General features: G+C 43.3%; 2 protein-coding genes across 2 annotated transcripts; both read left to right on the top strand.

The window, feature by feature from the left end:
* Positions 1-7757: 7757 nt before the first annotated feature.
* On the top strand, positions 7758-8822 carry LOC112722803 (uncharacterized). Its single transcript, XM_025773982.1, has one exon. It carries the CDS (start codon positions 7758-7760, stop codon positions 8820-8822), a length of 1065 nt encoding a protein of 354 aa, XP_025629767.1.
* Positions 8823-9053: 231 nt separating this feature from the next.
* Positions 9054-10104, top strand: LOC112722814 (uncharacterized). The gene is made up of 2 exons (XM_025773990.1): positions 9054-9716; positions 9823-10104. Exons 1-2 carry the CDS (start codon positions 9054-9056, stop codon positions 10102-10104), a joined length of 945 nt encoding a protein of 314 aa, XP_025629775.1.
* The last annotated feature ends 15202 nt before the right edge of the window (positions 10105-25306 follow it).

Below are 25306 nucleotides of genomic sequence, written 5' to 3' on the forward strand. Positions count from 1 at the left end.
ATCGGAAGGGTGATTCCCCCGTGGTGAAGTGTGGAGTTGTCCGATATGCCCATAGGACTTGTGGGAGCTCTTCAGCCCAAGCTCTCCGTTTTAACCTAGCTAGTATGACTTTGTTGGCAGCTTCTGCTTGTCTATTGGCTTGTGGGTGTTCTACAGATGTGAATTGGTGCTTGTAATAATGTTTCTGTACAAGAATTTCTGACTTCTTTGAGCAGTGGCACTAGCTAGGGGCTCTGCCTCAATCCATTTTATGAACACCCCTACAATGAGGAACTTGACTTGTCCCAATCCTTGGGGAAATAGTCCGAGGAGGTCGAGTCCCCTCTTTGCGAACGGCCAAGGTGATGTTACACTGATGAGCTCCTCTGGTGGGGCAATGTGGAAGTTGGCATGCTTTTTGATGTAAAGCTTTGACTTTGTATTTGGGTTTTTGCTCTGTTTGTTGCCTCCAAAGGGTGCCCCTGGACCTTCGCGTGAGTCTTGGGGTTTCCCTTTTACTGTTGTATCTGACACCTGATATTTTGCTGTTATTGTTCGAATTGTTGCCCGAGTTGTTTGGTAGTAACCCCATAGTTGACCTATGTCTTTGAGATGTATACTAAGATCCCGGACGGCATGTCTAATTGGCTAGATTCCATAGTTTTTTAATGCGTGTTACTGTGGCTGACCTTGAGTACATCCCTGAGATTGACTTGTTGTGGTCTTGTGATGTAGCCTGGATGAGGCTTCTGTTATTGCCCCCTAGTTTGGTGTTGGCTAGTTTTGAAAATGCATCAGCTTGGGCGTTCTGCTCCCGAGGTATGTGTCGGACCTCATATCCCCGAATTGTCCGAGTTGTTGGTGCTGGCTGGTTTTGAAAGTGCATTAGCTCGGGCATTCTATGTTTCTATGTGTCGGACTTCATTTTCCCCGATTTGTCCGAGCTGTTTTCCGTTTTTGTCCAGGGTCCCCCGAATTGTCCAAGATGTTTTCTGGTTTTGTCCAGGATCCCTCGAATTATCCGAGCTGTCCTCTGTAGGATTCTTCCAGCTAAGTTTGTTTTCTGTAGGATATCTTTTTATGGGCTGGTTGGTCTGAACTCTGATAGTGTGAGCTTAAAAGTATGGGTGGATTCATCGAGAGGTGAGTATGAGGGTGTAGGCAAACTTTTTCTATCTGTTGATGGTTTAGTTCGGTCCCTTGTAGAGCTTTGCTGATGAAGTAGACGGGTTGTTGCCCACTTTTATCTTGACTAGTACTGAGGCTATTGCCTGACTTCCCATTGCGAGGTGTAATGAGTTCTTCACTTTCCCGTGGTCTGGAAAGAATGGGTGATTGCCCCAAGAATTTTGAAATCTCGGAAGGCTTGTTCGTACTCCGTTGTCCTTTTCAACTCGTCCGACCTTTTTGGTGTGAGGTGGACGTTTAACTCGTTCGACCACTTTGGTGTGAGGTAGATGTTTAACTCGTCTGACCTCTTTGGTGTGAGGTGGACTTTCAACTCGTCCGACCTCTTTGGTGTGAGGTGGACCTTCAATTCGCCCGATATCTTCGGTTTGAGGTGGACTTTCAACTTGTCCGACCTCTTTGGTGTGAGGTGGACCCTAAACTCGCCCGATATCTTTGGTGTGAGGTGGACCTTAAACTCGTGTCCGACCTCTTTGGTGTGAGGTGGACCTTAACTCGCCCGACCTCTTCAGTGTGAGGTGGACCTTCAACTTGTCCGACCTCTTTGGTGTGAGGTTGAGCTTCGACTTGTCCGACCTCTTTGGTGTGAGGTTGACCTTTAATTTGTCCGACCTCTTTGGTGTGAGGTGGACCCTAAACTCGCCCGATATCTTTGGTGTGAGGTGGACCTTAAACTCGTGTCCGACCTCTTTGGTGTGAGGTGGACCTTAACTCGCCCGACTTCTTCGGTGTGAGGTGGACCTTCAACTTGTCTGACCTCTTTGGTGTGAGGTGGAGCTTCGACTTGTTCGACCTCTTTGGTGTGAGATTGACCTTCAATTTTGTCCGACCTCTTTGGTGTGAGGTGGACCTTCAACTCTTCCGACCTCTTTGGTGTGAGGTGGACCTTCAACTTTGTCCGACCTCTTTGGTGTGAGGTGGACCTTCAACTTTGTCCGACCTCTTTGGTTTTGGATTGGGCGAGGTGGTGGGATCTTCTCAGTGTTGCATATTTCTCGGTAGACATCCACAAGAGACACCCGAAGGGGTGTAATTGTGGTATTTTCTAGGCTTCTCTCCATGTTTGATCTTCTTTTTTCTTGGACTCTTTATCCTTATCCCGGGAGGAGTAGGAATGTTTGGTTTTTGAGATCTCTCCTAGTCGAGAGTTTTCCTCCATGTTGATGTACTTCTCTGCTCTTTCTTGTACCTCGTTTAGAGATGTTTGGGTGCTTCCTGGATATTGAGTGGCTAAAAGGTCCTTCTCGTAGACCATTGATGAGGCCCCTGATAGCTGCTTCTATTGGCAGACTTTGTATGCCCATACATGTTTTGTTGAATCTTTCTGTTCCTGTCCTGTAATCTGAGCCGAGGTATAACTCCTTCTAGTGCCGAGATATAACTCCTTCTTCTGTGTGTATGGAGTTTTCTGTCCTAAGAGCACAGATGCCGAGCTATACTTCAGCCATCAAGGAACACCGGAGGAGGTTGGAACCTGCAAAGAGACTCCAACGCTCAAGTTAGTAAGAGTATAAGATGAATATCAAATGACTCAGAATGAATAGTGTTGTGTACCTAAGATTGGAGGTGGACGTATTTATAAAATTGTTGTAGTACTGATATTGTGGAGCTGTTATTTAGTGGGTCTAATTATGTGATAACTGCTCTTCAGTGATCTTGTTTAGAGAGATTTGCGGAGAGATTCCTGTGCCATCTGGGTTGGCACGTAGTTATATGATTGTATATGATAAGTTCGTTAGGAGAGCAAAACACGTACTCTCCACGTACTCCTGCACGTGTGTATTTAGTTTTAACCAGATTGATTCCGATTTATAGTCCTGAGCCGAATTATAGCCAACGGATGAATCACTTTCCATGTTGTTGCGAAGGCTCTCTCGATCTCCTTGCTTGATCCCTGATAGGCTCGGTGCGTGTTTGGCTTTGTCCTTCTGGATGGAGAATAACGGATTGCATCTGAGGCCTCCGTGAAATACATCTTGCTTCTGAAATTGCTAAGATGACGGCTTGGATCTGATGTGCCGTCGTACGGGGTCATGTCTGGAGCTTTGAATTCTTTTGGGACCTTTAGCTTTCATGATCTCTTTGGTGAATGGATCTTGGTCCTTGCAGGAGATATCCTCATGAGAGGATCGATTAGCTTTGGCCTTGAGATCGGCTTCGAGTTTTAGGAGTTTGTCCTTCAATACCCGGTGTTGCTTTATCTCCCTTTGTAGGTCTTTTTCAGCCTCTCGTTGATGTAGGGCTTCTTCTTCCAGTTGTTTTAAACGGTCTTGAAGTGCCTCCATGGCTCCCGCATTTGGAGAATCCTTTTCGTTGTTAAAGTTGAGGAGTATCCTTTGGTGTAGTGTCCACGTTTTTGTGTGGCGTTCTATCCTCTAGATCTGAATCGTGGTCGTTGTCATGGTTGTCCGCCATGGTGGTGGGATGACTTCCAGGTTCCCCGGCAACGGTGCCAATGTTCCGAGGGGTACCTGAAACTGTAGGTCGATCTCGGACGAGATCTTCTGTGTTGGTCGGAGCCGACGTGTCCGGTAGGTGTACAGCGGCCGGAGCTGGTGTGTCCGAATTGTTGGACTTGGTGGTGGTGCTGATCTTTCGTCCCCGGAGGGTGGGGGGTACCTGCAAGGGACTCCGATGCTTAAGTTAGCAAGGGTATTAAGCAGGTATTGAGTAGAATCAGAGTATGAGTTATACCTGGGTGCTCTAGTGTATTTATAATGGTGAGATGTGGCCTCCTGTGGATAAGATAAGTTAGTTATCTTATCTTTATCTTTATCTTATCTTTAAGTGAGGTCATCTTATCTTCAAGGGAACCGCCTTTATCTTTCTGGGCTTTGGCTGCCTTTAGATTGGGCTGTGTTCCTTTGTTTTGGGCCTGCTTTGGGCTCCTTTGGCGATTTGGCCGAGCTCTTTGAGAAGAGGCGGGCATTTGGCCGAGCTCTTTGAGAAGAGGTCGGATAGTCTGAACTGAAGAGGTCGGTCGGCTTGTCGCTAAACATCCTGGGTCGGACAGCTTGACCCAGGGTATGAACAACATATATAATTATTCATTTCAAAAATATTTTAAACAATTTATATAATTAAAAAAGATATTTAAAATAATCAAAAAATTAATTTATATTTAAATATCAATAATATATCAAAATATCATTACAATTTATCTAAAAAATACTTTATATCGTATTCTATCCCATATTACAATTTTATAAAAATCTAAAATTTGTATATCGTATATCCTGTATCGTATTGTATCCCATATTCATGTGAGTATATGTGCAGCTTTTTAATTGATTTAAATATTTAAAAATGATTAATTCAAAAAATACACGCACTGAAAAAGATGGACAGATATGCACAAGTCCAACTCACAAATGTCGCCTGCGAAATAGATTTTTTGAGCGTTTTACAAATACCACCCGCAAAATGGGTACTCATGGCAATATTGCAAATTGTGGGGACTATACATGTTTGTAACTATAGATCGGGTGAAAAAAATTTATGATAAAAAGATAAAAAAATTCAAAGTAAATTACGTTGTTTTTTTTTTGTGATTAGCGGGGGTTAAAGACCTCAAAATAGAGAAAAGGCAGAAACAAAAATAACACTAACCAAAGAAAGCTAATCAACCCCTCTTAATCCGAGAGAGCCATGATAAATCACTATTTTATGGTTTATCTTATTCTCAATCGAGTGGTTTTTATCAAGTCTTTGCACACTTATCCATACAATTTGCATGATTTTACAATTCTTTCCCAATTTTGTTCTATGATTGAAAACTTGCTTCCTAAGCCTTTAAATTGTATATTTTTAATTCTTCCTTTATACCATTTGATGCCGTGACCCGTGCGTTAAGTGTTTTCAGGCTATATAGGGCAGGAATGGCTTAGAGGATAGAGAGGAAGCTTACACAAATGGAAGGAGTACAAGAATTAAAGGAGATAACCAGCAAGGAGCGACGCGTGCGCGTGATTTGGAGATTTGCACAGCGATGCGAGCGCGTACCTGACGTGTACGCGTGACATGCCCCACGTGCAGAAAACGCTGGGGGCGATTTCGGGCCGAGTTTCAACCCATTTTTTGGCCCAGAAACACAAACTAGAGCCAGGGGATAGCAGAGACTCAAGAGAGAGACACACATTCACTCATTGATTAATTTAGTTTAGTTTTTGAATCTTGGAGAGAAAATCACTACTTCCTCTAGGGTTCTTCACATTCATAGTTTTAGAGTTTTTTGCTTTTGATTTGGATATTGAGAAGAGTTACTACCTCCGTTGAAGTTTTCATTATTCTAGTTTGGTTCCTTATTCCTTTACTCTTTTAATTGCCCATTAACCCTGTTCAGATACGTATGTTTATGGTTTTGGGATTTATTAATGCAAGGAACTATTTTTACCTTTAATCAATTTTCAGTTATTATTTAATTTATCATGTCTTCTTCTTATTCCCCTTATATGTCTGTGAACGTAGTATTCATGTCAATGGAGTAGATTTCCAACTTGACTTGGGAGTTGATTAAGAGGAGAACCTTGAGTTGGAAATACACAAGTGTTAATTTTAATTCGAAATTGTTGGCTGACTCTCTAGTCTCTAACTCTAATCCTTCCTAGGGAGAGGATTAGGACTTGAGGACAGAGTTGATTAGTTAGTTACTTGACTTTCCTTTATTCAGTAAGGGATAACTAACTAGAACAACAACCTCTTACTATTACACTTGGGAACATCCAACAAGGATAGAACTTCCGATTAATCTTCTCCTGGTCAAGGCTTTTATTTTGATTATATAAATTCTCTCATTAATTTTTATTACTTTAAATTTACAATTATTTACTTTTCTGTTCTTCAACTCTTAAAATTTCTCGGAAAACTTCTGATCAATAAAATAGCATTCTTTTGTCAACTCGTTGGGAGACGACCTGGGATTTGTACTCCAGTATTTTTTTATTCTCAATTTGTGACAAATCTTTCTAAATTGATAGACGGAATTTTCGTCGGTTAAGAATTGTACTTGCAACACTATTTTCACTATAAATTCTTAATCGGAAATTTTCTACCACGTCAAGCCACAAGCAACAAAAAATAGAGCATGTCGAATATCGGTCGTGGGAGCATCAAGATGTGAATGCCATGAGGAAGTTTTTATCTTTTTTTGACGAATAAATCAGCAACGATATTGGCTTTACAAAAGGTGTGTCTCTAGCTTAACTTTTTTATCCGATTAGTGACAATTCTAATATCTTCAAGAAGTGGATAATAAGAATGAGATAAGGAACTTCCTCCTTTAACGAGGTTGATCGCCGCTTGAGAATTAGATTAAAAAACAATGTTAGAGAAGTCATTTGTTGTAGCAATTTGGAGGCCTCTAATAATCCCCCATAACTCCGCATGGGTAATTAAACAACTACCAGTGTTGCATGAAAAAGCTTTGAAAAATCTGCCAATATGGTCGCGAAACACTCCACCACAAGCCGTATGATTATTGTTACCAAAATAGGACCCATCCATGTTCACTTTGATGAAATGTTCTTGAGGAGGCTTCCAATTAATAGGGAGGCCAAACCTTGAATTCCTTTTATGATGAGCATTTATGATGAGCACTAACAAGATCTGAACAATTGAGAATTTCACTTGTTTGTGCCTTTATGGAGGCAATGGCAGTCGAAACGTTTGTTACTTTACCATCAAAGACTAGTTTATTCATAAAGTACCAAAGAGAGGAAGTAGTAATCCCGAACAAGTAAGACCACTTATCCTCAGTTTTAAGATTATAGATGAATTAATCTTTGATGTTAAGAGAGAAAAAGATATTGCAGTAAGTAGGAGACATCAACTATTGCCAAATTTGAGTTGCAAAGGGATAGTCTCTAAGAGTATGGAGAGTGGTTTCCTCCACCCAATTGCACTTCGGACATGTTAGGGATCGGCTCATGTATCTTCTTCTTCTTCTTCTTTCGACATTAGTCAAAATGACCTCTTGGCTAGCAAACCATCTGAAAGATCTGATTCTCTCTGGACCTTTTTAATCCCACACCATCTTGAAGATTTGCCCCAGTTCAACAGGAGCATCAATCAGCGAGAGATAGGCAGTCTTTATACTAAAGCTTTCATCTGATGAGAGATTCCAAGCAATATTGTCCAGACTCTTCTAAGGAGATGGCGGGGACATACACACGATCCTGTTCACCATTGTGTCCAATAGCCACTCCCTAAGTTTATTAACATCCCAACAACCTGAAACAGAAAGAAAATCATTCAAAGATAAACTCATATGAATAGAATTTAAAGGTTGGATGACAAGATCTTTTAGCCTTCTAACTTTAGGCACCCAGTTATGTTCTCAAAATTTGATTTGTTCTCCATTGTCTATATGCCATATATAATTATTCTCTACGTCCTTCCAAGCTGCAAAAACACCTCTCCAAAGATTGGAATAATTTAGATCTCAGGACTCTTATTTATCATAAACACCTTATTTAGGGAGCTTGCATGTCAATCCTCCAGAGGCCTTGGGTTTCGCCACACTTTTCCAGTTGAGAAGGTGCACTTTCTTTGACAAGGTCCGGCTTCCGAAGAATTTCGACAAGCCAACGGGCATGAGGTACGACAGGACCAAGGATCCTCAGGAGCACCTAACAGCTTTTGAAGAAAGAATGAACTTGGAAGGAGTAGGTGACGCGGTCAGATGCCGAGCATTCCCTGTGACGCTGGCCGGCCCAGCGATCCGATGGTTCAACGCCCTCCCACAAGGGTCCATTACGACCTTCATGAACATCTCCGAAAGCTTTCTGGCCCGGTTCACGACACGCATAGCCAAGGCAAAACACTCGATTAACTTGTTGGGGGTCACCCAGAAACTCGGGGAACCGACCAGAAAGTTTCTGGATAGGTTCAACGACGAGTGCTTGGAAATTGACGGCCTCACAGACTCGATCGCTAGTCTTTGTCTAACAATCGGCCTGCTAAACGAGGACTTTAGGAAGCACCTCAAAACTAAGCCTGTGTGGACCATACAGAAAATTCAAAGCGTGGCCAAGGAATACATCAATGATGAAGAAGTAAGTCAGGTCATAGCAGCCAATGAACGGCAGCTCCCTAACCCGTCAACTCGGCAGGCTCCCCAGGTCGATAGATATAAGGAGGCCCTTAGGGACGGAACCCCAGCCAAACAGCCCAAACAACCCCCACGGGTGGGAAGGTTCACAAACTACACGCCACTTACAGCGCCCATAGTGGAAATTTACCAGCAAATTATGGACAAGGGAATCCTGTCCAGGCCCAGGCCATTGAAAGAGAGAACGGGAGGCAACAAAAGCCTGTATTGCAATTATCACAAAGGTTTTGGCCACAAGACACAATATTATTTCGACCTCAAAGATGCCTTGGAGCAGGCCATCCAAGAAGGAAAATTAAGCGAGTTCTCCCGACTTATTCGAGAACTGAGAAGACGGGAACGGGAGCACTCAGAAGAAGATCGCACTCGGGCTGTCAAGGCTAGGCAAGAACCTTCAGGGAATGCAGACAACCCCCAACTTTTGTGGTCAATGTTGTGGTCGGACGCGACATCTCCCCCAAGTCCAAATCAGCAGCAAAGAAGGATGCCGAGATCCTTTATATCTCGGCAGAAGGTTCTATTGCTTCAACCGGAAGACCCCCCATGATATCCTTCGGCCCTGAAGATCAGTGGTTTCACAACTTTCCCGAGAACCCCCCATGGTAATCTAGGCAATGGTGGGGACCGAGTTGGTCAGGCGAATCTTCATCGACACCAGAGCTGACTCCAACATCCTATTTAGGAATGTATTCGACGCCATGGGACTAAGAGAATCCAACCTTAAGAGTCACCAGCACGGGGTCATGGGGCTAGGCGACAACTATATAAAACTTGACGGATGATCTCTCTACCAATCTGCCTGGGAACTGGTGCCGACAGGAGATCGGTTATAGCGGATTTCGTAGTCCTCAGAGACTCCACAGCTTATAATATCATCCTAGAAAGAAAGACCATCAATGACTTCTCAGCCGTAATATGCATCAAATTCCTAACAATGAAGTTCATGACAGACAGAGGAGCTGTCGGCTCCATTAGGGGAGACTTGGAAGCAGCAGTCGCCTGTGATAATGCTAGTCTCTCCTTGAGGAAGGAGTCTAAGAAGGCAGCCGGCGTGTTCTTGGCAGACCTGGATGTAAGGATAGAAGACAAGCCGAGACCCGAACCAAAAGGGGACATGGAGAAATTCCATATAGGAAAATCGGCTGAACAGTTCACCTTTGTAAACAAAAATCCGCCCCATGAGCTCAAGGGCCCCCTCATGGAGGTTGTAAGGGCAAACGGCGACCTCTTCGCTTGGACACCATCAGACATGCTGGGGCTGGATCCCGAAGTCATGGCCCACCGGCTAGCCATCAAATCAGACGCGAAGCCAGTGGCACAACGGCGAAGGAAAATATCCCAAGAAAGGGCCAATGAGGTCGCCAAGCAAATGACTGGGCTACTTAAAACCGAGTTCATCAAAGAACTCGAGTACTCGACATGGCTATCCCATGTCGTCCTAGTAAAAAAAGATAGTGGAAAATGGAGAATGTGTATCGACTATTCCGACCTAAACAAAGTATGCCCCAAATACTCCTTTCCTCTCCCTAACATCGATGCCTTGGTAGACTCGGCGGCAGGGTATCGTTTTCCTCGGCTTCATGGACGCATACTCCGGGTATAACCAGATCCTGATGCACCGACCTGACCAGGAGAAGACAACATTCATAACACTAGGGGGCACCTACTGCTACAAGGTAATGCCGTTTGGACTAAAGAACGCAGGGGCCACCTACCAAAGGCTAATGAGAAAAGTCTTCCACGATCTCATCGGTAGCACGGTAGAGGTTTATGTCCATGACATCTTAGTGAAAATGGCAGAACCGAGTAGCCTTATAGACGACCTCTAAGCTGTCTTCAAAGCACTAAGAAAATTCAAGTTGAGACTCAACCCACTCAAGTGTGCGTTTGCCATGGAGGCCGAAAAGTTCCTAGGCTTCATGATAACACAACACGGGGTAAAGGCCAACCCGGATAAGTGTGAAGCCATCCTCAAAATGACAAGCCCAGGGTGCATCAAAGACGTACAATGACTTACCGGGAAGCTTATAGTCCTATCCCAATTCCTCGGAGCCTCGGCAAAAAAGGCCCTCCCATTCTTCAACCTAATGAAGAAAGGAATCGCCTTCGAGTGGACCCCAACATGTGAGGAGGCATTCAGCCACTTCAAAAAGGTACTCTCAGAACCACCTGTGCTCAGTAAGCCCAAAGAAGGGGAACCCCTGTACTTATACCTAGTAGTGACCACACAGGCCATGGCGGCAGTTCTTGTCTGAGAAGAAGACAAGACCCAACGCCCGATATACTTCATCAGCAAAGTACTCCAAGGAGCGGAGTTGAAGTATACCAAGCTGGAGAAACTGGCTTATGCTTTGCTAATCTCATAAAAAAGGCTCAAGCAATACTTCCAAGGGCATGTGATCATCCTAAGAACCGACCAGGCCATTCGGCAAGTCCTCCAGAAACCCGACCTCGCGGGAAGAATGATGGCATGGGCAGTCGAACTATCCCAGTACGACTTGCGAGACGAACCCAGGCAGGCAATCAAAGCTCAGGCAATGGCAGATTTTCTGGTAGAGGTCACAGGAGAGGCACCCGACATGCCAAACACACAGTGGAAGCTTGGCGTTAGGATTTTTGCTAGTGAAGAATTTTACAAAAAATAGTCGCGTTGTAACTATAGCTTCTAAACTAACAGAAAATCCCTTCGTACAAACATTTGGTTGTCACAAGTAACAAACCCAATAAAATTTATAAACCGAAGTATTCAAACCTCGGGTCGTCTTCTCAAGGAATTGCAGGGAAGTATGATTTATTATTGGTTATGGAAAAACAGTGTTGGGTTTAAGAAAGGTTTTTAGGCAAGAGAAATAGATTGCAAGAATTAATAAATTAATAACTAATAAAACTCATGGCAAGGTATGAAAACTAGAAGTCCTATCCCAGTTATCCTTATAGATTGTGATGAGAATTGGATTCTTCTCCCACTAAGTTAACCTCTAACTGTGAAGGTAAGTCAAGTGGATGGAATAAGTTTGGTTCCTCAGATCCTAGTCTTTCCTTGGGAAAAGCTAGAGTTAGTGGAACTCGAATTAATTCTTGAAGAATTCTAATTTTCGGTCAACAATGAGTTTGATAACTCAAGAGTTACCAATTAATCAACCAAAGCCAAAAGGGAATAAAATCTACTTGAATGAAAATAATTTGGATAGAGCCCAAGCATCAATAATATAAATTAGAGAAAACAATCATAAGTCTGAAATACCTCAAATCATATTAATTAAAATAAAATTAATCCAAACATGAAGAGTTATAAGCCAAATAGGCAACATCAATAATTAACTATTAAGAAAAGTCGAAATAAAAAGATATTGAACCTGATAGAAAGATGAGATAAAAATATTCCTAAGTTCTAAAAATCCTAATCCTCATCCTAAAAAGTGTATATTCTCTATATGCTTTATGAATGGATGGATTCTTCCATTTATAATCCTTCAATCTGTGTTCTCTGGGCTTGGATCTGGGCCAAAAAGGGCCCAGAAATCGCTAAGGACGACTTCTGGAAATTCTGCAGATCGCGCATGTCATGCGTCTGCGTGGGGCACGCGGTCGCGTCATCTGGAGTGTCGCTCTTCCACGCGGTCGCGTCAGTCATGCGCCTGCGTCAGCTGTATTCCGCAAGTCACGCGTTTGCCTCATCTATGCACTCGCGTCGGTTCTCTTTCGTGCGAACCACGCATTCGCGTCGTCCATGCCAACGCGTCACTGCCAGTTGCTCCAAAACTCCAATTTGTGCTTTCCTTCCATTTTTGTATGTTTTCTTTCCATCCTTTAAGTCATTCCTGCCCTAGAAGTTCTACAACTACTCAACACACAAATCACGGCATTGAAAGGTAATAAAGGGTAATTAAAATAATTATTTTTAAAGCATAGGAAACATGTAATTCACATATATCATATAATAGGGAAGGGAAAGTAAAACCATGCAATTTATATGAATAAGTAGGTAAATAGTTGATAAAAACCACTCAATTGAGCACAAGATAAATCATAAAATAGTGGTTTATCAACCTACCCACACTTAAACATTAGCATGTCCTCATGCTAAACTCAAGAGAAGCTATAAAGGAGTGAAGAGGAATGATAGAATGTATGAAATGCAACCTATCTATATGAATGCTACTACATGCAAAGATGATTCTACCCACTTAGTGAAAAAGTAAATAAATCTTTCAAGAACAAATATGAACTGGATTTCACTAATTCAAATCACAAAATACAATACAAATAACTTGCAAGAAGAATATAGCTCATGAAAGCAAGGAACATAGAATTAAGCACTGAACCCTTACTGGTAGTGTATATCATTCTAACTCTCAAGTGTCTAGGGTCAATTCTCTCAATTCTCTACTAATCTTGCTTTCTATAGCTTGCTCTTCATCTAGCAATCCACAAAAATTTAATGCACTAATACATAAATCAAGATGTCTTTTAAGGGTTGTAATGGGGTTAGGGTCAAGGTAGGATTGTATTTGGCCAAGTGGACTAAAATTTGAATCCTTAATTAACATAAACTTTCCACCTAACTTAAGACAATCCATTCAATTAAAATGCAAAATCTAACTTCCCATTAACTGTGTTTTCCACATATTCATGCATCCTAAATTTGAGTTCAGAACATATGCATTGATACCAACACTTACTTTGGGGTATTTTGTCCCCTTTTATTATTTGTTTTTTTAATTATTTTTCTTTTATTTTTCTCAATGCATATGATTAAAGTATTGAATGCAATAATATGTACTCAACTATTATTTTGCACATTTTCACTAAAATATACAACACCCAATTACTCAAACCAAATATTTTCAAATCCAACTTCCCCACACTTAAATCATGAGGACATTTACTAGTCTAAGCTAATCAAGGATTCAAATTAAAGACATTATTATTTTCTGCTTAGAGTTAGTATTGAGCTAAAGTAAAGAACAAGTGGGTAAAATAGGCTCAAATTGGTTTGCAAAGGATATTGGAAGGGTAAGGCCATATGGGTATGTAAGCCTCAATCATATAAGTGTATGCATACATCAAACAATGGAAATATAGAATTAAGCAAGATAAAGATTACAATTTTAGAGAGAATAACACACATCAAAAATAAAATATTGGTTGATAAGATGCAACCAATCAAATAGGCTCAAAATCTCATTGGTTTTGTGTGTTCGAGCTCTAAACTATGTTCCAAAATAATATTTCTTCATACAAGTTTTTTTTTTCAAAAAGTTTTTAATTTAAATTAGTGAAATACTATAAAAAGTTTCTTGAAAAAGAAAATATTACTTCAACCAAGTGGTAAAATATGCACAAAATCAAACAAACATGCAATCAAACATGCAAATGCAACAATGAAAAACAAAAATTGGTGTTGAGAAGAAAGTGACTAACCCACCGAGATCGGTATCGACCTCCCCACACTTAAAGGTTGCACCGTCCTCGGTGCATGCAAAGATGTTCAGGTGGCGGGGGTTGTGGTTCCTCAGCCGGTGCTCATTGTAGAGTCTTTCTCTTTACTCTTCCTGGTGGCCAGCCTGAAAAAGGGAGAAGAGAAAGGGACATGAAGTCAAAGGGATAGAGCAAGGGAAAGGGCAGTACTAGTAAGAACCATGCCAAAATAAAGAAGAATGTCGTTAACACATGGTCGCGATTCCATGAAATTAGGACATCAATGGAAGCATAGGATGATAAATTGAGGCAATTAAATGCAAGATGTTTATTGGCATGTTGGCAAAGGCATGAGTAGCGTAAATCAAGCATTAAAAGCCTTGATGTATTATTAGTCGTGAGAAACTAACAATAACGTTTGTATTAACAATGGTGCACGAAATCACAATCACACGTTTGCAATTCTGCACAACTAACCAGCAAGTGCACTGGGTCGTCCAAGTAATACCTTACGTGAGTAAGGGTCGATCCCACAGAGATTGTCGATTTGAAGCAAGCTATGGTTATCCTGTAACTCTTAGTCAGGATATCAATAATTCTCAGATTTAATTGTAAAAAGTAAAAGAACATGAAATAAATACTTGTTTTGCAGTAATGGAAAACAGGTTGAGGTTTTGGAGATGCTCTATCTTCTGAATCACTGCTTTCCTACTATCTTCTTCTTCAAGCACGCAAGGCTCATTCCATGGCAAGCTGTATGTTGGGTTTCACCATTGTCAATGGCTACCTCTCGTCCTCTCAGTGAAAATATTCAACGTGCTCTGTCACAGCACGGCTAATCATCTATCGGTTCTCGATCATGTCGGAATAGAATCCAATGATTCTTTTGCGTCTGTCACTGATGACAAGTCATCATATACCCATTTTTCAAGCTAATTTCACTTGTTTTATTAGTCTTTATGCACTTTCTTGCATCCTAAGTAAGAGATTTGGAATGAAAATGCATAACTTCTTTAAATCAAGCAACTACCATTAAATTGATGCTAACTCATGAGGTTTAAGCTAAATTTAATTGATTTTTAATTGATTTATAAGCCTTGTGAATTTAGTGATACTTTGAGTGGTTGTTTTGGTTTATTGTAGGTGAAGAAAAAAAAAAGAAAAGAGGAAGCGTGGCTTAAGAAAGCGTGGCCCAAGAGAGAAGAAGTGTGGCGCATAAAAGGAGGAAGCAAGCATTGCCCTCCACAAGGGCACACTGCCCTCTAGGAGGGCAACATAAGGAAACAAGCCTTGAGAGGCAACACTGCCCTGCCCACAACAAGGGCAGAGCACAAATTAGTGCCATGGATCAAGGAGAGCAAAAACACTGCCCTTCCCTCCTCAAGGGCAATATCGGGCTCATCAAAGGAAGAAATTCAAAGAAAAAGCTCACCAATGTTTGCCACAAGGATCGAACACGGCACGATGAGGAAGCAAGGAACTAGGCCTTATTTTGGTGCCAAGAAAACCAAGAAAAATAAGTAGCGTGTGCATTGCTCGAGTTTCGAACACGGGGCTTCAACTTTGGAAACATTGCCCTGCCCTCCGCAAGGGCAGGGCAGCATTTTGTGGTGCACGGCCAGCGCACCAGATTGGCGCACCAAGGGAGCTTCGGCAGCAACATAGCGCACGCACGGGCAGCATTCTGGCGCACCAAAAATTTCTACCCTGCCCTCCACAAGGGCAGGGCAGCATCCTGCAGCACCAACACGCACGCACCAAGGCACCAACGGCCGCACGCACCATTTTCTGCCCTGCCCTCCACAAGGGCAGGGCAGCCTCCTGGAAGCAATTGTTCTTGGGCTGAAAAATTGGTTTAAAAATCCAATTTAATTCATTTCTTCACCAACTCAAAAGCCCATCCAAATTCCTAAATCCAAGAATAGAAAGTGTATAAATAGGAGATAGTTTGATGCAATTAGGACCTTTTCCTTTACTTTTGAACTTTGATCTTTCTTTTGAGCTTTGAATCTTTTCTTTTATTTTTGAACTTTTGAACTTTCTCTTGGGGACTTCACTAAATTTCAAAGAATTGGGGAGGAGAATTGATCTCTCTTCTTCCTCGTTCTTGCTTGAGCATTTTTACTTTTCTTGTTTGAGTTTTGGGTGTGAAGAATTGAGGAAATTCTGTCTCAATCTCCATTCAAAATCTCTTTAATTCCTCTTCTGCATAATTGATTTTAATTACAATTCCTTTACTGCTTCTTCTTCAATTTCTTGTTAATTGCTTTGTGAACTTAGATCTGGGAAGGCAATTGAGATCTAGACTTTGCTATCTAGTCTCTTGAGTCCTGAGATCCCATTCTCCTTTTTGGTTCTTCTGTGAACCTCTGCTGCAAGTTAATATCCATTTCTGTTTGGATCCTAGTTATTTCTAATTCAACTTCTACTTTATTAATTGTTGCAATTTAATTTCCTTTGCTGAAATTCTGAATTCCCAATCCTCAAATCCCTTCTTCCATTCAAGCAATTTATATTTCTTGCACTTTAACTTACCGCAATTTACATTTCTTGCACTTTAAGTTTCAGTCATTTAATTTCTTGTTCTTTAAGATTCAGCATCTTTTACTTTCCTACTCTTTAATTTACTGCAATTCTCCCCTCTCCCTTCACATTCCAAGTAATTTAGCTTCTGTTAATGTTAAACCACTCATCCAATACTTGATTTGCTTGACTAAATCAACCACTAAACTAAAATTGCTCAATCCTTCAATCCCTGTGGGATCGACCTCACTCCCGTGAGTTTTATTACTTGATGCGACCCGGTACACTTGCCGGTGAGTTTTGTGTTGGATCGTTTTCCACACATCAAGTTTTTGGCGCCGTTTTCGGGGATTGAAATAGATTGACAATGATTAAGTGAAGTGGAGGTCTAGATCAAGCACTTTTTCTTTTCTGTTTCTTTAATTTTTGACTAACACACTAACTGTTTGAATTTTTGCTTAAACTAACTAAAACTTCATTCTAGCAATAGATTAAAGTTTCACTGGTTTTCTGGATCTGTGTGTTTCTTATTGTGTGTTTGTATGTCAGGTACATGAAGATCTTCTCCTATCCTCTCTGAAATTGACCAAAGAACTCTTCGAAGATTAAGAAGAGCTGAAAGAGGGAAGAACTTTATTGGAGAGGAAGAATCTGAGGAGGAATTCCAAGAAATGGAAGGAGATCCATCAAATCTCAATCAACCAGGAGGAGGGGCCAACAATAACCCACAACAAGGAAGAGTACTGGCTTCTTATACATTTGCAAATGCTAAACACTGTGGGAGTAGCATTCTTACTCCCAATGTTAATGCAAACAACTTTGAACTAAAGCCACAACTTATCACTTTGGTTCAAAATAACTGCTCTTTTGGAGGAGGGCCATTGGAGGACCCAAATCAACACTTATCTACTTTCTTGAGGATTTGTGACACTGTCAAAACCATTGGTGTGCCTCCTGATAGCTACAAGTTACTGCTCTTTCCATTCTCTCTCAGGGACAAAGCTACTCAATGGCTAGAAACATTTCCAAAGGAGAGCATCAACACTTGGGATGACTTGGTGAGCAAGTTTCTTGCCAAATTTTATCCCCCTCAAAGGATCATAAGATTGAAGACTGAGGTGCAGACATTCACTCAAATGGAGGCTGAAAATTTATATGAAGCATGGAAAGATATAAGGCACTGTTGAGGAAATGTCCACCAGAGATGTTCACTGAGTGGGACAAGCTGCAGAATTTCTATGAGGGACTTACTCTGAAGGCTCAAGAAGCACTTGATCATTCAGCCGGAGGCTCATTACAACTCATGAAAACTACAGAGGAAGCTCAAAATCTCATTGATATGGTGGCTAACAACCAATATTTCTTTGCTCACCAAAGGCAACGCCAACCATCACAAAGGAGAGGAGTAATGGAGTTGGAAGGAGTGGATTCAATCTTAGCTCAAAACAAAATGATGCAGCAGCAGATTCAACAACAATTTGAGCAAATGGCCAAAAGGATTGATGGCCTGCAAGTTGCATCAGTGAGTGCCACAAGCCAACCATCAACTCCTTGAGGGCAAAATGAAGAAATTCAAGAGGAGCAACAGCAAGAGCAAGTCCAATACCTGCACAACCAAAATCCTGGAACAAATGAAGTCTATGGAGACACTTACAATCCTTCTTGGAAGAACCATCCTAACCTCAGATGGGGAGACAACAACAATCAAACTCAACAGCCATGGCAAAGGAACTCAATTCAAAACAATTGGAAAAATACAAACCACAACAACCATCCAAACACTAACCAAAACACATACAGAAAACCACAAAATACTTATCCCAACTCTAACCATTATCCACCCAATAACCACCCAACTAACCAAAACACATATCATCATCCATCAACACCTCAAAACCAACCAATCTCACAAGACTCTCAGAGGATCACTAATTTAGAGATGCTCATGGAAAAGATGATGAAGAACCAAGAATTGACAACAAAGAACCAAGAAGCTTCCATGAAGAACCTAGAGAGGCAGATTGGGCAAATCTCCAAGCAAATTTCTGTTGAAAAACCATCAAGATCACTACCAAGTGACACCATTCCTAATCCAAAAGAGGAATGCAAGGCAATACAGTTGAGGAGTGGAAAAATCCTACTGAAAGATGAAGAAGCCACTAAGAAACCCAAGGAAAGTGACAAGAAACAAGTTGAAAAAGAGACAACTAATGATAAAGATGCAACAGCAAGCAATCACTCTCAAAATCAACCTCAAGAAAAAGAAGATAGACCACAAAATCTGAAGAAGGGAAAGCAGACCATGGAAGAACCAAATCCAAGACAACATCAAGTGGAGAAAAACTTAACACCGCCATTGCCTTATCCCCAAAGATTCCACAAAGAGACTAAGGACCAACATTTTTCTAAATTTCTAGAGACTTTCAAGAAGCTGGTGTTCATACCCTGACCGGGATCCTCCAACTCGGCAAATTCGTAAGAGGTCCGACCTTGTCCTAAAGCTCACACCTAAAGGTCGGACCCCGGACAAAGAGCAAGGAAGGCCCATCAAAAGGAACGCAGCCCAAACCTAAAGGCCGAAAAGGCCTAGAAAAGGCGGTTCCACAAAGATAGAGATAAAACTCCCAAAAGATAAGATAAGATAAAGAATATCTTATCCAGGGAAGATCACGGCCAACTACTATAAATACACTGGAGCACCCAGGTATGGCATTCATTCCACATCTACACATATCTGCTTGGACCCATGCTAACTTAAGCATCGGAGTGTCATTGCAGGTACAACCACCAACCATTCCGTATATCAAGCTCGGGTCACCGAACCCCCCACCTCGGGCCTCTCCAGACGACCGAGATGCACGTTTCAGGTAAACCCTCGGAACATTGGCGCCGTTGCCGGGGACCTGGAAGTCATCCCTCTACCATGGCGGACGACCCTCTCAACAATGACCACGCTGCATCTGAACAAGAGGACGAAATTGACACCGGAGAACGACTGGACAGCCCTCTATCACCACGCACTCCAGGAGGAAACAAACAGAATCGCCCAAAAACATCACTCCCAAACAAAGATCCACAAAATTCCGAAAAAGAGAAGAGCTCGGAAATTCTAGAAGCAGTCTGAGCACAACAAGACCGACTAAAACGACTCGAAGAGGACATAAAAAAGCAGAAAGAAACTGAACAAGATCTGAAAAGGGAAACTCGAAAGCGCAGAGAATTAGAAGAAAAACTGCGGAAAATAGAGGCCAACCTGAAAGACCGGACAGAACGCGGCACCACCACCGAGGGCAACCACGATCCCTTCACGCAAGAGATCATGAAGGAGAAGGTACCGCGAAACTTCAAACCACCCGATATGGACCTCTACGACGGCACCACCGATCCAAGTCATCACCTCAGCAACTTCAGAAGCAGAATGTACCTAGTCGACGCCTCCGACGCGATTCGGTGCAAAGCCTTCCCCACCACTCTCACCAAGTCAGCCATGAAGTGGTTCGACAACCTGCCACCAAGATCAATCACCAGCTTCGAAGACCTAACCAAAAATTCCTAACAAGATTCTCTATTCAAAAGGACAAGACAAAACATGCCCCCAGTCTACTCGGGATCAAACAAAGCAACGAAGAAACTCTCCGAGAGTACATGGAGCGATTCAACAAAGCCTGCCTGGACATACAACACTTGCCCACTGAAGCAGCCATCATGGGACTAGCAAACGGCCTAAAAGAGGGACCGTTTAGCCAATCCCTATCCAAACGATACCCGACCTCCTTATATGAGGTGCAGGAGCGGGCAGAAAAATATATCAACATGGAGGAAACCTCCCAGCTAAGAGACTCTTCTAGGAAGGAATCAACCTACCCACTCCGAGATCGGGATCGGGAACAGAAGAAGAAAGAAGAACCCAACTCGGACAAGCCACGGAAGTACCACAACTACACCCCTCCGAGTCTCCCTGGTAGACGTCTACAGAGAAGTATGCCACACCGAAAAAATCCCACCGCCCCGACCGCTAAAACACAAGAAAGCGGGGAGAGATCGGTCCGAATACTGTGAATATCACAAGCTCTACGGTCATTCTACTAACGACTGCTACGACCTAAAAAATGTTATAGAAAAGCTAGCCAGAGAAGGAAAACTCGACAGATACATAGCAGAGAAAGGAGAAGGGACCAGGAAGAGAAGGCGGGGAGACAACGAAGATCGGGCCGGACAAACCCCGCGAACCCCTGAAAGACATGTTCACATGATAAATGGAGGTTTTGCAGGCGGAGGAACATCCAAATCCTCGCGAAAAAGACACCTCAAAGAAGTCTATCACGTCCGAGAAGACAGTCCCCTGCCCGAATTACCTACTATCTCATTTACCCGAGAAGATGCTCAAGGGATAATTCCCGGACACGACGATCCAATGGTAATCACCATTATCCTAGCAAATGCCAACTTACATCGAACCCTGATTGACCAGGGAAGCTCAGCAGATATCCTGTTCAAATCGGCCTTCGACAAGCTCGGACTTGAAGAAAAAGAACTAAAGGCCTATCCCACCGACCTATTTGGACTAGGGGAAACTCCGATCCATCCCTTAGGATACATCTCGCTACACACTACCTTTGGAAGAGGCGAGCAATCTAAAACATTAAGCATCGACTACATTATAGTCGACGTCACTTCAGCATACAATGCCCTCATTGGGCGACCAACCCTAAACAGACTGGCAGCTATAGTCTCGACCCCACACCTCTGTATGAAGTTCCCTACCGCAAAAGGAATCGCTATCCTAAAAGGCGACCAAAAACTAGCGCGCGATGCTACAACGAAAGCCTGAGCCTAAAAAGGAAAGAGGTCAACACAATAGAACTCGGACGAGTTCAATCCCGAGAAGATCTTCGGCCACAACCAGAGGGAGAGACCGAAAAAGTCCAGATTGGGAACACACCTGAAAAAATAACAAACATAGGAGCAAACCTCGAAACGGGCCTAAAAGAGGAACTCATAACCCTCTTAAGGGAGAATTCCGACCTCTTCGCCTGGAAAGCCTCCGACATGCCAGGCATAAGCCCCGACCTGATGTGCCATAAGCTATCAGTTTACCCAGGATCCCGACCTGTCCAACAAAGACGCCGGAAGCTCGGACCCGAGCGCATACAAGCAATAGAAGAACAAGTACAAGCACTGCTAGATGCAGGGTTCATTAGGGAAGTAAAATACCCCCTATGGCTCGCAAACGTGGTCCTGGTAAAAAAGCCCAACGGAAAATGGAGGATGTGCGTCGATTACACGATCTCAACAAAGCCTGCCCCAAAGACCCATATCCACTACCAAACATCGACGCCTTAGTAGACGCAGCCTCAGGCTATAGATATCTCTCCTTCATGGACGCATACTCGGGATACAATCAAATCCCGATGTACGGACCCGACCAAGAAAAGACCTCGTTCATAACCCCAAGGGCAAACTACTGCTACGTAGTAATGCCCTTCGGGCTGAAGAACGCAGGGGCAACCTACCAGAGGCTAATGAACAAAGTGTTCTCAGAGCACATCGGACTACAGCTGGAGGTGTACGTCGATGACATGCTGGTAAAGACACAAGAAGACAGAAACTTGCTGACCGACCTCACCAATATCTTCGGCACCCTCAGAAAACACAACATGAGACTTAACCCGACAAAGTGCACCTTCGCCGCAGAAGCCGGAAAGTTCTTAGGCTTCATGCTGACTCAAAGGGGCATCGAAGCAAACCCGGACAAATGCCAAGCGATACTCAATATGAAGAGCCCGACGTGTGTCAAAGAAGTACAACAACTGAATGGAAGGCTAGCCGCCCTATCAAGATTCTTGGCGGGATCAGCAATAAAGTCACTACCTCTCTACTCACTCCTAAAGAAAGGGAAACCCTTCTCATGGACCCCGGAGTGCGAAAAAGCCTTTCAAGAATTCAAGGAATTCCTCGGGCAGCCACCAATCCTAACCCGACCTTTAAAGAGAAGAACTCGTACTATACCTCTCGGTTGGAAATCGAGCAGTCGCTTCAGCGTTAATACGAGAAAATGACCGAGGACAACACCCCATATACTTTGTAAGCAAGGCACTACAAGGGGCCGAATTAAACTATCAGAAGATAGAAAAATTCGCCTACGCCCTAGTGTTCACAGCTCGGAGGCTCCGTCCCTACTTTCAAGCCCACACCATCAAAGTCTGGACAAACCAACCCATGAGACACATCCTCCAAAAAACAGACCTGGCAGGACGAATACTGCAATGGGCGGTGGAACTGTCCGAGTTCGACCTCCACTATGAAACCCGGACTGCCATAAAATCTCAGTATCTAGCCGACTTCATCGCAGAATACACTGAGACCCCTGGAACCCCACTCTCATGGAACCTGTATGTCGACGGGTCCTCAAACAAAACTGGAAGCGGAGCCGGGGTTATACTCGAAAGCGAACAAGGAACGCGGATAGAACTATCCCTAAAATTCGAGTTCCAGGCTTCGAACAACCAAGCCGAATACGAGGCCCTACTAGCAGGTCTAAAGCTAGCCGAGAGGTCGGAGCCCAGAAAATCACGATCCTCAGCGACTCCCAGGTCGTCACATCACAAGTAAATGGAAGCTACCAGGCCAAAGACCCAACTATGAAAAAATACCTGGACCAAACACAGGCACAATACGCCACTTTTCAGAAATACAGATTCAGCACATACCTCGGGAACAAATCGCCCGGGCAGACGCCCTCTCGAAGCTTGCCAGCACCAAGCCCGGAGGCAACAACAGAAGTCTCCTCCAGGAAACCTTACAATCCCCTCCGTGCTAAGAGAGGAAGAAGCGCTAAACATATCTAACCAACAGCAAGGATGGATGACCCCCATACTCAACTACCTGAAATCGGGAACTCTCCCCGCCGAAAGGAAGGAAGCTAGAAGACTCACGAAAGACGCCCAGAATTATACACTGATTCACGACATATTATACAGAAGAGGATTCTCAAACCCCCTCCTTAGGTGTATCCCGACCTCAGAAACAAAGAGCGTCCTCGAAGAAGTCCACGGAGGCATGTGTGGGAACCACCTCGGAGCTCGAGCATTATCCAAGAAAGTAGTCCGAGCCGGGTTCTACTGGCCGACTCTGCAAAAAGACGCAACGGAATTTGTGAAAATATGCCCCCCTGCCAAAAACACGCCAATTTTCACAAAGCACCACCCGAAGACCTTATCAGCGTCACCGCACCATGGCCCTTCGCAAATGGGGACTTGACCTACTCGGCCCGTTCCCCAAGGACCGGGGCAAGTCAAATACCTCATAGTAGGGGTCGACTACTTCACAAAGTGGATCGAAGCTGAACCCTTAGCCACCATCACGGCTCAGAAAAGCCGCAAATTCCTATACAAGAACATCGTCACAAGGTTCGGAGTCCCCTACTCCATCACCACAGACAATGGAACACAGTTCACAGACACAAGTTTTCGGAACTTGGTGGCCGAGCTAAAAATCAAACAGCAATTCACCTCAGTCGAGCACCCACAAGCCAATGGACAAGCAGAGGCCGCAAATAAAGTCATCTTGGTCGGGTTAAAACGAAGACTCCAAGAGGCCAAAGGGGCATGGGCCGAGGAGCTCCCCCAGGTACTATGGGCATATCGGACAACCCACACTCTACAACGGGAGAATCGCCATTCCGACTAGCTTACGGGATGGAGGCAATGATTCCTATCGAATAGATGAAGGGTCACCCAGAGTCATCTTCTACAACGAAGAAGGTAACCCGCAGGCACAAAGGAAGAACTCGACCTCCTCCCCGAGGTCCGAGAAAGAGCCCGGATCCGAGAAGAAGCCTTAAAACGGCGAACGGCCCTCAGATACAATCAGAAAGTAATAAAGCGAAGCTTCTCCATTCACGACCTGATTCTAATCCGAAATGACATCGGAACACAAAAGTCGGGAGAAGGAAGCTAGCTGCAAATTGGAAAGGACCTACAAGGTAACAGAAGTCTTAGGAACAGGCTATTACAAAATATCCGACCTAGAAGGCAATGAGTTGCCCAGGGCCTGGCACGCCTGTAATCTAAAACGATACTACAGCTAGAAAAACTTGACCCGAGGTGTACTCTTTTTCCCTACAAGGGTTTTTTAATGAGACACCCGGACAAGAAAAGCACCCGACCTAGCCAAGGGTAAACACTCTGTAAATATTCTTTTTTTAATACTAATCGAATTTTTCTCTTTTCCTTCTCCTTCTTCTTCATGATGAAACAAATCCTGAAAAGTACCCCGCCAAGGCGCATTAATTTATGCTCGACAAAACGCAAAAAATCATTGCCAAGAGACCACACAAGGTCGGCAAAGATAAAGCGACGAGGTTCAATTAATGTGAGAAGTTATAAAGCAACCCTGAAAAGGCTCAAAAAGCCAAATAAAAGAGGTTACAAAAATAACTTAAAAGGCCGACCAACAACAAGGCGGACCCAATAAAGGGAAGTACTCGACCGCCCCCCCGAGGTCCGAGAAAAAGCCCGGGCGAAGCTAAAACGGCCCAGATTCGAAAAGAAAAGCCTTAAAAAAAAAACGAAGCGAATAAAAGGGAAAACAAAGATTTCGAAAACGCTTACTAAAAGGTTGCTATACAAAAACAACAAAAAGTACAAGCGAAGAAACGAAATCAAAGGAAGGGTAAAACGAAGTTTCAAAAAGCGCTAGCTAAAAGGTTGTTATCCAAAAACAACTAAAAAGCAAAAAGTGAAAAGTCAAAACGCAAACAAACACCACATAATAAGCTAAAAAGTTACTACAAGTAGCTAATAGCAAAAAGATGTTCAAAGCATTAACAGATGAAACCTCCAAAAAAGAGCCCACAGGCCGGGCAAAAAACCAAAGAAAAGATTACAGGGAATCAAGATCCTTTCCGGACTCCACGTGGAGAAAGCTGCGGAGGAAGAACCATAGAAATCGGGACAGCCTTCACAGCACCGTCATCTCGGTTTAAAACCTCCACGCCAGATTCCTCCCGCCAAGGTAAAGTCGGGTTCGTAACCGGAACTTGGGGTCAGACCCGGAACCTCATCCTCGTTGGGAGCAGGAACAATC

Source organism: Arachis hypogaea, chromosome 2 (genome assembly GCF_003086295.3).
Source record: "Arachis hypogaea cultivar Tifrunner chromosome 2, arahy.Tifrunner.gnm2.J5K5, whole genome shotgun sequence".
Classification (NCBI taxonomy): domain Eukaryota; kingdom Viridiplantae; phylum Streptophyta; class Magnoliopsida; order Fabales; family Fabaceae; genus Arachis; species Arachis hypogaea.